The sequence below is a fragment of the Motacilla alba genome, chromosome 20 (genome assembly GCF_015832195.1).
Source record: "Motacilla alba alba isolate MOTALB_02 chromosome 20, Motacilla_alba_V1.0_pri, whole genome shotgun sequence".
Lineage (NCBI taxonomy): Eukaryota > Metazoa > Chordata > Aves > Passeriformes > Motacillidae > Motacilla > Motacilla alba.
In genome coordinates, this window is record NC_052035.1 from 7,991,382 (window position 1) to 8,006,401 (window position 15,020).

A 15,020-nucleotide genomic window follows, 5' to 3' on the forward strand; every position below is an offset into this window, starting at 1 on the left:
CGCGGCGCTGCGGCCGCCATGTTTGGTGAGGGCGGCGGCGCCGGGAGGCGCCCGGATCGCTCCGAGCCTCCCGGTTCCTCCCGGTTCCTCCCGGTTCCTCCGGTCCCTGCGGTGCCACCCGGGCGGTCCGCGGCCCGGGGCTGCTCAGAGGGCGCTGCGGGTCGGCCCGGCGCTGGAGCCCCCGCCCCGAGGGGCGCTGCGGGCCCAGCTTATCCGCGTCTCCCGCGCCCGGGCTGCGGAGCAGCAGCAGCGGCCAGCAGAGAAAAGGTTGATAAATATTTTATTGATTACAAAAAAACCCCAAAAGATCCCAAAGCAGAAGCGACGGCGTTTGCCTCTTGTTATCAAAAATATAATCACAGGCGCCAGTCTCCCTGCTGTGAGAGGTACATGGCTGTCTTAAAAAAATACTGTTTACTCCTCTTCCCCAAATAACCTAATACAATACTAAAAATAAACAATAGCATAAAGTGAGTGTGCAGGGAGCACCTGGCCCTTGCTGACACTGCAAATGCCCCAGCAGACAATAAATGCTGCCTGTAAGCTTTGCCACAGGGGAGAGGGCTCCTTTTGCCATGGCTTTGGGCTCCAGAGGTTCTTCCCTAGGCAAGTGGAGGGGGATCCATGCTGGGATGGCCTGGAAAAGCCCTGTCTGTGTCCATCTGCCCCTGCAGCACAGCCTCAGGAAACCTGCACTCTGCACAGGGCCTGCCAGGAAAATACTGGGGAAGGAAACCCAGAAGGGAGAGAGGAGGACAAGGGTCTGTGACACTCGACACCCAAACCCCAAGATCCCGTGCTGATGATGAGCCAGAGGCTGCACTGCAGCGTGCCTGGGGGGATCCCCTGGGATCAATCACACAGGGAGCACAGGCACTGCAGGGCATTTCAGCAAGGCCAGCACGCTAAGGCACCTACTTCTGCAGAATGACATGATAAAATCTCAGCAGGATTAAAAAAAAATACTGATCCGGGATTTTCCTTGCAGCAAAAGCAGGCCTGGTCCCATCCCTGTCCATCCTCCTGGGGTCTGGGCATCCACTGTCCAGCCAGCCCTTCCTGGAGCCGCTGCCCCAGGGACATTCAGGCTCCTGGGGAAGGCACAAGGGATGGCCACGTCTCTTCTCCCTCCATCGTGTGCTTCCTCCAGCCCAGGCTCTCCAGGAAGGCTGTGGTTCCTGGGCCAGGCTGGCAGGGGAAGCAGGGCACAGGTGACACAGGGAAGAGCTGGCAGTGTCCGCCCCAAGCATCCCGTGCTAGGGCTCCTGCTGGTACTGCCTCTCTGTCGCAGTGAAGAAATCCTCCAGAACACTCTGTATGTACTCAAAAGTGGGGCGCTCCTCGGGTTTGACCTTCCAGCACCTCATCATGATGTCGTACAGCTCCTCGGGGCAGTTATCCGTGCGGGGCATCCGGTATCCACGCTCCAGAGCCCTGATCACCTCCACGCTGGACATCCCTGGGAAACGGGGGGGACAGGTGAACATCTCCTGCTTTATCACTGGTGTCTTTAAAAGTCATAAAATCCCCAAACCCAAAACACCTCTCCCTTTGGGCAGTGTCTCCAGGAAGGGAAAAGTGGTGAGAGGGGCTGGGAAGGGGGAACTGCTGTTCCAGGTCAGGGAAATGTGAACAAAGGAGACGCTGGGTTATTGTAGGATGGAGTTCTGTGCCCCGGGTCATATGGGGTTTATAATCACTTTGTATAAATTAAAATCACTTTGTATAAAATAAAATGCTAAGTCTGTGATAAGCCATTGCTTCCAATGAAAGTCAGTGCGAGGGCAGAGCTGCTCCTCAGACCAGCCTGTTGTGCTAAGGCACCCCAGATCCTTCATGGTCCATTTGTGGTACCATTTACAGAGTAATTCCCCATTGAAAAAAGGTACCAAAAAATTATTAGTATAAGACACAGGGTGGTCCCTGAAGATGAGGATTTACGGGGTTTTCCCATGGAGCTGGAGAAGCTCAGGTCCCATGCATGGGGCCCAGAAGGGGAAATGTGTCTTTTGGAATCAGATTAGAGGAGGCATTTCAGCTCCTTACCTGGGTAGGGGATGCGTCCATAGGTAATGATCTCAGTGAGGAGGATCCCAAAGGACCAGACATCCGATTTTATAGTGAAAGATCCGTAGTTGATGGCTTCTGGTGCAGTCCATTTAATGGGAAACTTGGCACCTGGACAAAGAGATCCAATGGGAGACATGAGCTCGACCCCAACTGCTGAGAAAGGGGTGGTGAAATATGGGGAACAAGAAACAAACAGAAGAGGAACAAGTGCAGTGATGCAAATGAGAGGAGCTTCCCTCTGCCCATGTACCCAGCACATCCCCACCGGGTGACAAGTGGCCCCAAAGGACCCCCCAACCTTTCACCCCCAGCACCTTCCCGGGCCGTGTACTCGTTGTCCTCGATGACCCTGGCCAGCCCAAAGTCTGCAATCTTGCACACCAGCACTGCTGACACCAGGATGTTGGCGGCTCTCAGGTCTCTGTGGATGTAGTTCCTCTTCTCAATAAAAGCCATTCCTTCTGCAATCTGCCGCAGGGGAACAAGGCAAATGCACACAGGCTGCTTGAAATAACACACACCCCCTCAGCACCAAAGAAGTCAACTGCTTCTGGCCAGCACTCAGGAAAGGGTGAAGGGAGGCTGAGCCATGGCAGGAGATGGATGTCCCATCCCTGGAAGTGTTCAAGGTCAGGCTGGATAGGGCTTGGAGCAACCTGGTCTAGTGGAAAGTGTCCCTGCCTGTGGCAAGGGGTTGGAATGAGATGAGCTTTAAGATTCCTTCCAACCCAAACCATTCTGTGACTTTCCTGTATGGGAGCTCCTCTCCGAGCAGGAAATCCTTTACAGAAGACGTTGGAGTTTGGGTGACCAGCCCAACATGACATCTTTAAGCTGCTGTGTGAGAAAATCATGTGATCACCAGAGTCTGTGAGTGTTTGCAGGGCAAGGTGTAAGTGGGCTTCATCCACAGCCAGGAGGATGTGGAGGAGGAGCAGATAATTCTCTACTCATACTCAGGGAAGACGAGTCCAGTCTCCAAATACACCCACAATGGCTCACTAATTGCTGCACCCAGGGTCAGCATTCCAGAGCTTCCTTAGCCGGGGCAGAGAAGCATAGGGGAAGATGCCTGAGTTCCTCCAGACTAGTTTCTGAAGAGTCACCTCTGCCTGCAGACAGGATGGCTGTGATGGCCCCTGACAATCCCCCCTCACCACCGTGCCTTCTGCAGTCTCTGTGCTCAGTGCCGTGCGTGCGGGTCTCAGGCCTGCTCAGGCAGAGGTGGCCTGGTGTGTGCACACCCAAACCCCAAAGCTGTCCTGTCACCCCACGCCTGGATGTGACCAGAATCCGGAATGTGAAGGGCTGGAGCAGCCAGAGGGGGGACCCTCCCCTCCTTATCACACCACACAAGCTGGCCCGGGTGAGGCGCAGCTCTCACGGAGCTCTCCCCACCAAATACAGAAGTAACCAGGCGGCGCAAGAGCGGAAGGATCATTTCCATGACCACAGATGCATTTCTGCCCGCAGTGACTCAGCCCTAGCACGAGGGCCAGGCTGCTGCCTGCCTGTGACAGCCCTTCAGCCTTTGCTCCCCAGAGCTTCTCCGAGCAGCCCCTCGGAGCCGTGGGCCGAGCTGGGGCTGGCACGAGGCAGCTTGCTGAGAACAGATGGTGCAGGAGCGCACAGCTGATGCACAGACCCCAGCACAGCCGGCTCCAGCAGCCAGTGACCTGGTCTCAGCCCACAGGGCTCCCATCCTGGCTTTCCTATTGCTCAGGTGCCTCTGTGAAATATTTGAGCTCAGCACGAAGGGTCCCTGGGTTCAGTCCTCACCCAGGGGCACTGGAGAAGCAGCAGGGACTCAGTGGTTGTGCAAATGGTTGCACATGGAGTGAGGTGTTCAACAGCCAGTTCCACTGTACTCAAAGTCAGCTCCTGAAAATATCCCTGGAATAATTACCTCTGAGTCTTCTTGCCTCTCCAGTTGCCATCTCCTGCCCGTGACAGCCCTCTGATGACTTTATTGAACCACAGCCCTCCCATTGGCATTCTCCTGGGGCAACACAGCCTGCCATGCTCCCTCCAGGAGACTGGGAACCGTGCCTGGCTCAGCCTCTCGGGAATTGGGAGCACACAGGATCATGCTGCAGGATTCCTGTTAAACCCACAGGGCCTCACACCACCCTGGTGCTGTCCTGAAGGAGTGCTGGGTGGGATGGGCTGGGTGTGTGGCCATGCTGCGTTTGTGGGGCTTTGGCCAAGTTTGCAGGTAAGATTTGCAGGTGACTGTCACAGAAGCAGCAAATTAGAAATTATAGTTACCAGTATCAATAGTTATCAATTATAGAAATTGATAACATTGCCCTGGGCTTGGTTGGGCCACACCAACCAGCACTGGCACATTCCAGAGAAGGGATTGTGCAAATGTGAGCTGTGGAAACAAGCCCCATCCTCATCTCCACTTTCTCCACAAAGCACAGTCACCCAAGGGCTGTGAGGGCCACAGGAACCGTGGCAAACATAGAAGTCAGTAGCCAGTCCTCTCCAGGATCTGTGCAGCTCTGCTGTGCACTGCTCAGGTGCAGGTGGGCTAGCTGAGTGCTGCAGATATTGGCTGGTGAGGGGGAAGCTGCCACTTCTCCTTTCACACACCCTGCTCCTGTGAGGTCAGCGGCATGGGGATGGTGAGCAGGCAGTGGCTGCCCACAGGAAAACCTCACTGCATCCCCAGCACTGCTCACACCAGGCTCCTGGCTGGCCCTGCACAAGCTCCAGGTAAGTTCCCAGGCTCCTCACTCACCCTTTTTAGGGGAGCAAGGGGCACTCAGAGCTAGGGAAGGTCTGCTCCTTCCTCACCTGGGCAGAGAAGTCGATCAGCTTCGGGAGCGGCAGCTTGTTCCCCTCATCGCTCTTCAGGAAATCCAGCAAGCTCCCTGCAGACAGGGAAAGGTGCCAGGGCTGTTGGTTTAGCTGGAGCCTGCACCCACCCTTAGGGTGGCACAGGGTCCCGAGGAGCCAAGCAGGACAAGGGGACTCTGCAAACACACTTGATCCCCCATCCCACTCTCATGGATAGGACATGGGGAGAGCACCAGTGCAGGCTCCCTCCTGCCTTGCGGTGTGCTTGTACTCGTTTGTCCCCTCTTAGGTGTCCCTCCTCTCCCGGTGCTGTCAGCACATCCCCTCTCCCAGAGCACTGAGGCTGTGGCAGGAGCCAGAATTGCTCCCAGAGTCCTGGGAGCTGGTGCAGAGCCCACAGCCGAGCCTGGAGATGGGGAAGGGATTGATCCTGCACCATCCCAGGGAACCTGAGTGCCTACAGATATCACTCAGCTTGCAGATTGCACCTTTCTCCATGAATTCGGTGATGATGAAGATGGGCTCCTCCCTGGTGACCACCGCGTGCAGCTTCACCAGCTTGTCGTGCTGCAGCGTCTTCATCAGGTTTGCCTCCTGCAGGAAGGCTTCCGGGGACATGCTGCCCGGCTTCATGGTCTTCACTGCCACCTTGGTGTGCTTGTTGTAGGTAGCTGGGGGTGCCACAACAGATCATTCCCACACTGCCCTGGGAGCACTGGGCTTTGGAGCCAAAGTCCCAGCCCTGCAGACAGAGCTGCTGTGGGAAGGTTGGAGGCCTTACACAGCCCAGGGCTGTCCCCACATCCCCAGCCCCAACCAGCCCCTGCATTAAGGCAGGGTCACCTCCATGTCCCTCTGCTTCTCTCCCTCAGGTCACTCCCTCCCTGTCTTTTCCACTCCACCATCCCTCTACCTTCTCACACATCCCCCACCCTTCCTCCCTCACCATCACCTTCATCATCCTCCCAGCCACCTCCCCCCTCACTCTCACCCATCCACACTTCTCCGAACTGCCCGGCTCCCAGCTTCCTCTCCAGGCTCAGAGACTCCCGAGGGATCTCCCAGGCGTCTTTCTCCCAGGGCTTCTGTGGCTTGGGTACATGGCAGGGGTGGGTGAGCTTCTGGCACAGCCCGTCACTCTGACCTGAGGGAGCATCCAGGGCCATCAGCCAGCCTGTCTCACCGGCCACACCGGGCTTCAAGGGGGAGTTCTGGCCACCGTGGGTGTTCAGGGACACCAGCACCACAGCTGTGACAGCCAGCAGGCCACCATGGCAATAGGGGAAGGTCTGGAAGTCACTGCATGTTGCAGTCAGAGCCCAGGGGTGATGGGCAGGAGCCCCTCAGCCTCTGCACTCCCCCAGCTGCCCGGCTGCTTGGCTCAGGGACAAAGCCCCATTTGGGAAGGGGGGCCAGGCACCCCAGGGCTCACCCTTGTAGTGCTGGACCAGCTCCTGCAGGGTGTTGAAGTTGTTTCGTGGGGAGATGTAGAAGCCGCCGCCATCCAGAGTCCGGATCTTGTAATGCTTCACTGCCCCGCCCCGCAGCTCGTCCCCGTCCCGCACCGAGAGCGAGTAAGAGCCTGCGCAGGGAGGGCTGAGCTGGCATCTCCCATGGGAGCACATTCCTGCTGCTCCTGGCCATCCTGCACTCCTGCTGCTCCTGCCATCCTGGATGCACGGAGCCATCGCCCAGCAGAGCCAGCAGCGCCCATCCCACTGTGCTGCCACCACCCCTTCAGCCCCAGGCCAGCACCCAAACGCCCAAAGCAGCCTCAGAGGGACACGTCCTCCTGTCCCTGCTGTGGGATTCGGACGTGTGGCAGCACCACAGGCCATTGCAGGGGCACTGCCAGCCAGAGCCGAGCCTCCCAGTCCCTCCCTGCAGCACAGCAGATCCCCAGGGCTCGGGAGGGAGCTCCTCTTCCAGGCAGAGGTGGATGAGGGAAACCCTTTGAGCAGCTGTTCCCCACCACGGTGCTATGGACACCTCTCCACACCTTTCGTTGTCTCGCTGTCTCTTATCATGAAGGATCCAATCATGTTCCCAGGGCCAAGGAGCTGCCGCTCCGCATCCTTCCGGCTGATGTCCTTGAAAAACCACCTGCAGCAGAGCCAGTGAACCAAGGAATGTGGGGTGGGGCAGGGCTGGGCAGGGCAGGAGGCAGGAGAGGGGACAGCGGCAGTGGGGAGGTGTGGGACAGCATGGGGCCAGGATGTGGCACACAGGGATGGACTCACTCCTCTGTCTCCAGCGAGTTGTCTTGGGCAACGTAGTTGCTGGGGATGAAGCCTTCACGTCCTGTCACCAGTGACCGTGCATGCCACCATTCCCCTGACCTATGACAGCAGTGGCATTGCATTGGCTCCTGGCGCCTGGACCTGGGCACCACCAGCTCCTCCAGGGCAAATTCCAGAAAAAAATCCCAACAGGGTCACACAAGCCAGGAGACCCTGGACAGGGGTCTGCCAGCAGCACTTACTTCTCTAGGACCTTCATCCGCTCGCCCTTCTGGAAGCTGAGGTCCCCGGCGTTCATCGCCTCGTAGTCGTAGAGTGCCAGCACCACGCTGTCCCCCGGGCCTGCAGCGAGGGAGCTCCCTGGGCACCCCTCCCCATGCTGGGATGGGGTGCCCAGCCACTCCTGCCGTGAACACCGGCCAGGAGATTGGCCAGGACCCCCCCAGCACCCAGCAGCTCCATCTTTATCCCGTCACTTCTGGCCCTTCGGGGGAGCCCAGAGCTCTCATCCCTCCAGGACTGGCAGTGCTCACCCCTAGGTCAGAGAGGATCCAACCACGCTGCCCCCATACACTCCAACCCCCCGCACCCACTTGCAGCCCCCTTGTACCTACCATCCTCGGGCAGGGGCACAGCCATGCTGGGGACATTGTTGTTCTGGAAAGTGCAACAAAACCACAGAGTGACATTACAGGTGGCAGAGACCCATTTTCCATGGGGGGTCTTGGCCCCAAGAGCAATGGCAGGAGCAGGAGGGCACCCAATGGGCAGCACCAGCACCACCTGACACGACAACCCACCCAGCACCAGCATCTCCACCCCCTCCCAACACCTTCCTTTTTCTCTCCCTTTCTCCATAATTCTTGATTTCCTGTCTGCACCACTCTGTGCTTTGTCTCAGTGTGGCCTGGGCTCCTACCCCATAGCCAAGCCCCTGTCCCGGGGCACTGCCAGTGCCCTCAGCTGGCTCCACTCTCAGTGCTGGTGGCACTGCTGAGAAGAGGGGCTGAACCCCCTGTGACAGCTCAGCCCTGAAATCTCTCATCACTCACCCTCTTGTTGGTGGCTGTGGGGTCCCTCACATAGTGGCCCTGCTGGATGGTGGGACCAGGATCAGGGTCAGGATCAGTTTTTATCGCCTTCTCTTGGACACCAGCTTCCTTTGACCTCACACAACCCATGCTGCAGCCAAGGAAGGGGAAGTGAGGCCATTGCGACAGAGGTGAAAACCCCGCTCCAATCCCAGTGCAGCCCTGTTCCCATCAGCTCCCACAGCACAGGGCCCCAGTGCCCACCCCAGTGCTCTGCTGTGACAGAGAACCTTTGCTCCTCCCACAGCTTCAGGGTGCTGGGGTGCCCAGTGACACTCCAGAGGAAAAGGGATCTCCCGGAGGTGTCATAGGAGGTGAAGTTTGGGGTGACAACAGCAGCAGCCATGGAGCAGCTTCCCTGCCCTTGGGGGATGCAGGACAGGGTGCAGGCACGGGGCACCATGGCAGCAGAAAGTCACACTCAGCATCTTCTGCAAAGAGGGGCCCTGATCATGGTGAACTCTCCTGCAACTTGGGGGTCCCCACACACCATGGCCCCCCATCACCACAGGTCAGCACTCCACACTGAGTTCCCCTGATCTCTGCTGGGTGGGAGCTGCCCCAAACAGCCAGTCCAGGGCAAAGACAAATGCTCAACTTTCTCCAGCACCCAAGAAATTCAGCGGGAAAAAAAGCTGCAAGTAGCAGCAAGAGTGGTAAACCCCTTGCAAATGTACTTCCCTTGGCCAGGGAGACCTGGGCGCAGAGAAAGCAGAAGGTGCTGATGGTGACAGTGAAGGAGGAACTCAGGGCTGAACCCTCGATGTGCACAACACAGCTCTTGAGGAACATCACTGTCACCTCCACAACAGCCCATGGTCGTTCCCTGTCTTTCCCTGCTTGCCACAGCCTGGGTCAGCCTTGCTCCCGAGGGCAGAGCAGGAGCAGCAGTGGCAGCCACGACAACTCATTGTCCTCACTGGGCACAGGTTGGGGACAGTGCCAGATCCATCCTGGCAAACCCTCATGGTGCCCAGCTTAAACTCAGACGTGGCCCACACCATCACCCCTGCAGGTATTTGCCGTTCCCGTCCCACAGCGGCTCAGCGCATCCAGCCCTACAGAGCACAAACACCCCGGGCGGTCCAAGGGTCATTCCCCCCGGCTCCGGTGGCATAGCTGGCATTCCTGATGTGTCCCACCCTGGAGAGACGGCTCCCAGGGCTCATGCGGTGTCCCCAGCCATGAGGACCAGGTTGGATGAGGGTGCCCTTCGTTCCCGGAGCAAGGCTGCCCGCAGCCCCCTGCCCTTGCTGCCCTTGCCCGTGCCTTCGGTCCCCGACAGCCGCTGCAAAGCCACCGGCAGGGACCCCCTCGTCGGGGCTACACTGTGCCCACCCGGGGCAGCACCGGGACCCGTGAGATTCCCGGCCCTCGCCTCATCCCGGTCGCCCAGGGTCCGCCGCTCTGACCGCCACCGGCCCGGCGCGGGGTCGGACCCACCGGGCTGCCCGGGACTGGCCGCGGGGCTCCCTCGCCGCCCTCGGGACTCCGAGCACGGTTCGACCCCGGAGCTCTCACCTTCCCTGCCGCCCGGGGGCACGTCCCCGTCGCCGGTCCCGCTCCCAGTCCCCGTCGCGGAGCCCGGGCTGCCGCCGCCGCTCGGCTCTGCCCGGCTGCTCTCCCGCCGCCTGCCCGGTACGGCCACGCCCCTCCCGGTGCGGTCCCGCCCCCGACTCCGACGGGGCGGGTGCGGCCGGTGCCTCCCGCGCCGGGCTGGGAGCGGGGACCACCATCCCACGAATCGCACCCGCAAGGACATCCCAGCCCTGCGTGACCCCACTGCCCTTCGGGACCCCCGACGGATGCCAGAGCCCGTCTGTCCATCTGCAGTCGCCGGGAAACCGGACGGGTTTGGGTCCCGCACCCCAGAGCAGCCCCCAGGATGTTTCCCCGCCTGCTGCAGGGCCATGAAGGGCGGAGGCACGGGGGGGCACAGGACACGGCGTCAGCCTGGTTCTCTGTCCCAAGAAGGAGAAAATAAAGCCCTGAGCATCCGTGGTGGGGTGCAGCACATGAGAGCGTCCAGGGTGCGTGGGACTGGCTTTGTGAAGCACAGCTCAGAGAGGTCCGGGTACCCCTGGGCTTTGTGGTATCCCTGCTAGCCCTGGTGTTCCCGTGCCAAAGCTCCTCTCGGCGCCCTACCCAGCCCCGCAGTGTTCCAGCCTTTCTTCTGGATTGCCCGGACAGCCCCTGAATTCGGGATGGAGGCGGCAGCAGCAAGGGGAGCCCCGGCTCTGTGTGACCCTGACCGTGGGCTGCTCGCGTTCAGAGGAAGCAGCCAGGGTGGGAAAGCGTCACAACTCATGAGGGTTTGCATATGTAAATTTTTTTTGTAGAAAAAAAATAAGTTGCTCCGGTAGCCCCAGCGTCTACTGCCCACACACCACTCTGGGCTGCAGCGCCGTCCCCTTGTCCCCGCCAAGGGACATTGGGCCAGGGAATGTTGGCTCGGGGCCGTCAGCCAAGGGCCAGCGGCCGTGGGATATTGGGGCACAGCGGCCAGGGGGAATCGGCTCGGGGGTGGTGGCCGGGGAACATCAGCCGAGGTCCATCGGGCGGCGCGGAGCACGGCCCTGCCCCGCGGCGGCGGAGGGGCTGCAGGGCGGGCCCGCAGGAAGCCGGGTCCCGGGCAGGAACTTCCTTTTGTGAAACACCCGCAGCCCGCGGCCGGACGAGTGTCGCACAAGCGTCGCAGGCAGTAGCGGGCCAGCTGCGGCCACCAGCCCTTTCCTCTCCCAGCACATTCTTGCTGCCCCCCTCCATTGCTCCGAGCATCCCCTGGGGCCGGCCGGGAGCAGCCGGCAGCACCCTGACACTGGTGGAACCTCCATGCGACACTGGAGTGGGCAGGCGCCCAGCCCAGCCCAGCAACCCCCTGCCCCAGCTCACCCCCACACCGCAGCAACCCCTGCACTCTGGCAGGGCCTTTCCCCAGGGAAGAACTTGCTCTGCTCCCAGCCCCAGCATTTAATGGAAATCTGCAGAAATTACAGCACATGTGTCTCCCCCACAGCCACAGCTGCCCTGTGATTCCAACAGCCTTGACAAGAGCTGACAGGGCAGTGCAGAGGCCTGTCCCCTCCCGCGGTGACAAATTCACCCTCCCTGGTTCTGGGGCAGAGCTGGGCACCTGCTGAGCCTGGTCCTGGAGGTGCAGTGCCACATCAGCGAGCAGAGAGAGGACAGCTGAGTTTTGGCGTTGGCTCACAGGTAGTTGTCCTCCTCCTCCTCCTCTTCCTCATCCCGTGCCAGCGCCTCGATGTCGTGGGTGATGTTGGTGATCATGCGGTTGAAGGACTCGGACTCGGAGCGCAGGGACCAGCTGTCGTAGCTGCGCACGGCCGAGGCCGACGTGTTGCTCATGCTGCGCTTGATGCGGCCGAAGCTGTCGGTGAGGATCCCGCCCTCCCGGATCCCGATGCTCTCCAGGAAGGTCTCAAAGTACCCGATGTCTTGGTCAGGGATGAAGGGCCTCATTCCTGTCAGAGGCACCGTAAGCCTCTGGAGTTGCCCAGCTGGGCAGCATTGGGGTGCAATGCCAGCCCTACTGGTCTGTCCCATCCTGCCCCAGTAAGCAACAGGTTCCTGACATCCCCTGAAGCACACCCAGTGCCAGCCCCATGTCCCCAGGGGATGCACAGACATCCCCAGGGTGACACAGGGTGGCTGCAGACACTCACCCAGGAGGAGGAACTTCCTGCGGTCCCCGTAGAGGCGCAGGAGCTCAGTGCAGTATTCCTGCACCGGCGTGCCCAGCCGGTACTCGCGGAGCAGGATGGCAAACTGCTGGATCTCCTGTGGTGACAGCTTGTTGCGCAGCTGTGGTGACACAGGGGTGGGTTTGGCTTGGGGACACCAGCAGCACACAGCCCCCAGCCCCCCGCCCTGTGTCGCACTGCTGCTCTCTGCCACAGGGAGCCCAGACCTGCCTCCTCCCCTGCCCCAGCTGCTGGCACTGCTGGCCTGCTGCTTGTGCCCATCCCTGTGCCCTCACCGTCACCATGTAGTCCTGCAGCTGCTCCAGCCCTGCGCCGCTCTGGTCGCTGCCGCTGCAAGCGGTGGCCAGGCTGTGGTGGGAGCGGTGGAAGGAGGGCGAGGAGGTGCCGCTGTAATACGCTTCAAAGGTCTCGTGGGAGCCATTGCTGTGGGAGGACACGGGTCAGTGGGTGCCTGTACCCACCCTGTGCCCAGCTGCCCCCCACCCACTGCACAGCACCCACCATCACATAGGGCTGGGGCACCATTGCAGTGGGGACTGGCACCCAACCAAGGGCAGGGGTACCCACCCAGGGACACCCTGGGGGTCCAGTGGGACCCACCCCAGACCAAGGGCACCTTGGGGGAGCCAGACTCACAAGGAGCTGCAGCAGCTGTAGTCAGCATCGTAGCCGTATGTCCCATCTGTGCGGCAGCTCTCGCCTGGGGAGGGAGAGCTGAGACCTCAGAGCAGAGACTAACCCCCCCCGATGTGTCCGTGTACCCCCACCCGTCAGCCTCATGACACCCCACTTGATGTTCCCACTCCTGTCCGCAGCCACTCACTCCTGCTGGAGAGCCAGGGCCGCGTGGGCGTGGAGGTGTAGTGGTACCCGGCTCGGTCCACGCACTCGATGCTCTGGTCGCCGTAGATGATCTGGAACACCTGGCAGATGAGCGCACAGGACTCCTCCCCAGCATCCTGCGGCGGGAAGGGACGCGGGCAGTGAGCGCCGCTGGGCGGGCGAGCGGCCGGTGGGGTGGCACACGCCGGGACCGCTCACCCTGTTGGGCACGGCGAGGATAATGAGGTTGGAGTAAGCGTCAGGGCAGGGCTCCTGGGGGTCCAGGGGGTTGCTGCCGGCGTGCCGCCGCTCCCAGCTGCCGAAGCCGGTGCCTCGCTCCCAGCTGCCGCCGGCGGTGCCGGCCCGCCGCCGCTCCCAGCTGCCGCCGCACGGCTGCCGCCGCTCCCAGCTGCCCGAGGGCCGCCCGCGCTGCCGCCGCTCCCAGCTGCCGCCCCGCCGCCGCTCCAGGCTGCCGCCCTGCCGGCCCTCCTGCCCGCCCCGCGCCGCCCGCCAGTCCAGGCTGCAGATCGTGTGCCGCCGCTCCATCGGGCCCCCGAGCCGCCCCTCCGGCCACGAGCCCCCCGCACGCTTCTCTGCGGGAAACGCCTCCGGCAAGCCGGCCGGGGCCGCCTCGGGGTGCGCCCCGGCGGGCACCGGGTCCACTCCCAGGCCTGGGGGAGCGGGGACAGACAGGGCGTCAGGGCGGGGGGCTGCGCTGCCCACCCTGCCTGGTCCCCAGCCCCTGCCCTGGCCTCCCTGTCCCACCAGCCCAGCGGGACGCAGAGGGATGGGGATGTGGGAGCCCCAGCGGGTGGGGGACACTCCTCCGGGACTCCATGTAGGAGAGGATGGGACACACTAAGACGGGGACAACTCGGGATTTTGCCGCCCTGATAGACTCTGACACCCTTCACCCGCCGTGCTCCAGCCCCTCACAGCCACTCGGGGCCGGTTGCCTCGGCTGGTGGCCCCCGGCCGGAGCCCCGCACCGGTTTTGAGGATGAGGAGGTGCAGGGCATCGTCGCGCAGGTAGGAGGCCGCTGCGATCTCGTGTGTGGGGATTCGCAGGATCAGCTCCTCGTTGTCGCGCCAGGTGAGCAGCAGGCAGCGCGCCGAGAGGCTGAGGATGCTGTCCTGCTCTGGCGTCGTCTGCAGCGGCAGCTCCTTCAGCTGCTGCACGGACAGAGTGAGGGGGTGCGTGGGGCACCCGGCGGTGTGGGGCACCCGGTGCCCACCCTCTGGGAGTGGGGAACCCTCTTACCCTGGCCGTGTCCAGCAGCTGCAGCACCTCATCCCGGCTGGAGGGGTTCAGGGACGATGTCACCCATGTCAGATGACCTAAAAACTGCGGGGGAAAAAGCCCAGGGCAGCTTGGGGAGGCTGGGACATGCACCCTCCCCTGGCCCCATGGCCCCAAGGTCAGGACACATCTCCCTGGGGTTCGGGGAGACCCTGCACTTAGGGAGTCCCCCCTGCATGGTCAGGGCACTCTCCTCCTCCCTGGGTGTTTGCCTGGGCAGGGAGGGGACCCGGACCCTTCCGGCCACTCTGCGTGTGGCTCTCAGCATGGTGTGGTGGCCTCATAACCCCACCCCAAGCAAGCAGTGACGCCGGGCACTTTTGGGGATCCCTTTACCTTCACCTCCTTCTCCACGTAGTCGTGCAGCAGGATCTGGGGGTCGATCAGGTAGTCGGGGGGGTAGAGGGGCACGGAGTGCAGCGGGCGCCGATAGACGCTGCTGCGGAGCGCTGCCCTCCGCGCAGCCTTCGGGAAAACCAGCCGCTTGATGGGCGACACGAAACCCTGGCAGGGGAACGGGCACGGGGCCGGGTCAGCACGGGACACCCAACCCTGGCCCCCACACACGGGGTCCGTGGCACCCAGCCCCCGGGGGAGCGGGGGGCAACAGCTGAGCCCCTCTCTGCTGGCTCTTCGCCCTATTGGGGTGGCTCCGCTTCTCCCCGCTGTGCTGTGGGAGGGGTGCGGGGCCTCTCAAACCTGTGCATGTCACCCGCTGCCACCCTCCTGCCAGACCCCCGGACCCCATCCCAGCCCCACGCACCTTCTTCCCCTTCTTGGCCTCGCTGTCCATGGCAGGACGCGGCGCTGCGGCCGGCCCCTCTGCCCCGCTCGGCGCCGCGGCGCTTTCCTGTGTCGGAAACTCCACCAGGATAGCTGGGATGTGAGTTCCTGCCTCTCCTGGGGGGTGCTGGGACTGGGCTGGGCCGGGCCGGGCTGGCACTGAGACTGGGACTGGGCTGGCACTGGG

The 15,020-nt window shown here is 61.9% G+C and overlaps 2 protein-coding genes across 3 annotated transcripts; both read right to left on the minus strand.

The window, feature by feature from the left end:
- Positions 1-263: 263 nt before the first annotated feature.
- HCK (HCK proto-oncogene, Src family tyrosine kinase) lies at positions 264-10,087 on the minus strand. Its single transcript, XM_038159297.1, has 13 exons — positions 9,728-10,087; positions 8,168-8,297; positions 7,730-7,772; positions 7,358-7,457; positions 7,116-7,214; positions 6,875-6,978; positions 6,308-6,457; positions 5,867-6,019; positions 5,364-5,546; positions 4,873-4,949; positions 2,385-2,538; positions 2,047-2,178; positions 264-1,459 (listed from the first exon to the last, which is right to left on the minus strand). Exons 1-13 carry the CDS (start codon positions 9,940-9,942, stop codon positions 1,257-1,259), a joined length of 1,743 nt encoding a protein of 580 aa, XP_038015225.1. The 5' UTR covers positions 9,943-10,087; the 3' UTR covers positions 264-1,256.
- Positions 10,088-11,161: 1,074 nt separating this feature from the next.
- On the minus strand, positions 11,162-14,930 carry CCM2L (CCM2 like scaffold protein). 2 transcript variants are annotated; one of them, XM_038159299.1, is made up of 10 exons: positions 14,814-14,930; positions 14,387-14,554; positions 14,012-14,095; positions 13,740-13,920; positions 12,970-13,421; positions 12,752-12,887; positions 12,565-12,628; positions 12,204-12,351; positions 11,890-12,028; positions 11,162-11,688 (listed from the first exon to the last, which is right to left on the minus strand). In XM_038159299.1, exons 1-10 carry the CDS (start codon positions 14,841-14,843, stop codon positions 11,414-11,416), a joined length of 1,677 nt encoding a protein of 558 aa, XP_038015227.1. In that variant the 5' UTR covers positions 14,844-14,930; the 3' UTR covers positions 11,162-11,413. The 2 variants fall into 2 exon arrangements, with proteins under 2 accessions (XP_038015227.1, XP_038015226.1); XM_038159298.1 differs by having other exon boundaries at positions 11,163-11,688; positions 13,740-13,923.
- Between the last annotated feature and the right edge of the window lie 90 nt (positions 14,931-15,020).

Coding starts and splice junctions, on each gene's coding strand:
- CCM2L (XM_038159298.1), bottom strand. CDS start 14,843: ATGGACAGCGAGGCCAAGAAGGGGAAGAAG. Junction 13,422..13,739: donor CCTCCTCATCCTCAAAACCG/GTGCGGGGCTCC, acceptor CCGCTCCCCCAG/GCCTGGGAGTGGACCCGGTG. Junction 12,888..12,969: donor TCCTCGCCGTGCCCAACAGG/GTGAGCGGTCCC, acceptor TTCCCGCCGCAG/GATGCTGGGGAGGAGTCCTG.
- HCK (XM_038159297.1), bottom strand. CDS start 9,942: ATGGTGGTCCCCGCTCCCAGCCCGGCGCGGGAGGCACCGGCCGCACCC. Junction 7,773..8,167: donor CCACAGCCACCAACAAGAGG/GTGAGTGATGAG, acceptor TGCACTTTCCAG/AACAACAATGTCCCCAGCAT. Junction 6,979..7,115: donor AACTCGCTGGAGACAGAGGA/GTGAGTCCATCC, acceptor GCTCTGCTGCAG/GTGGTTTTTCAAGGACATCA.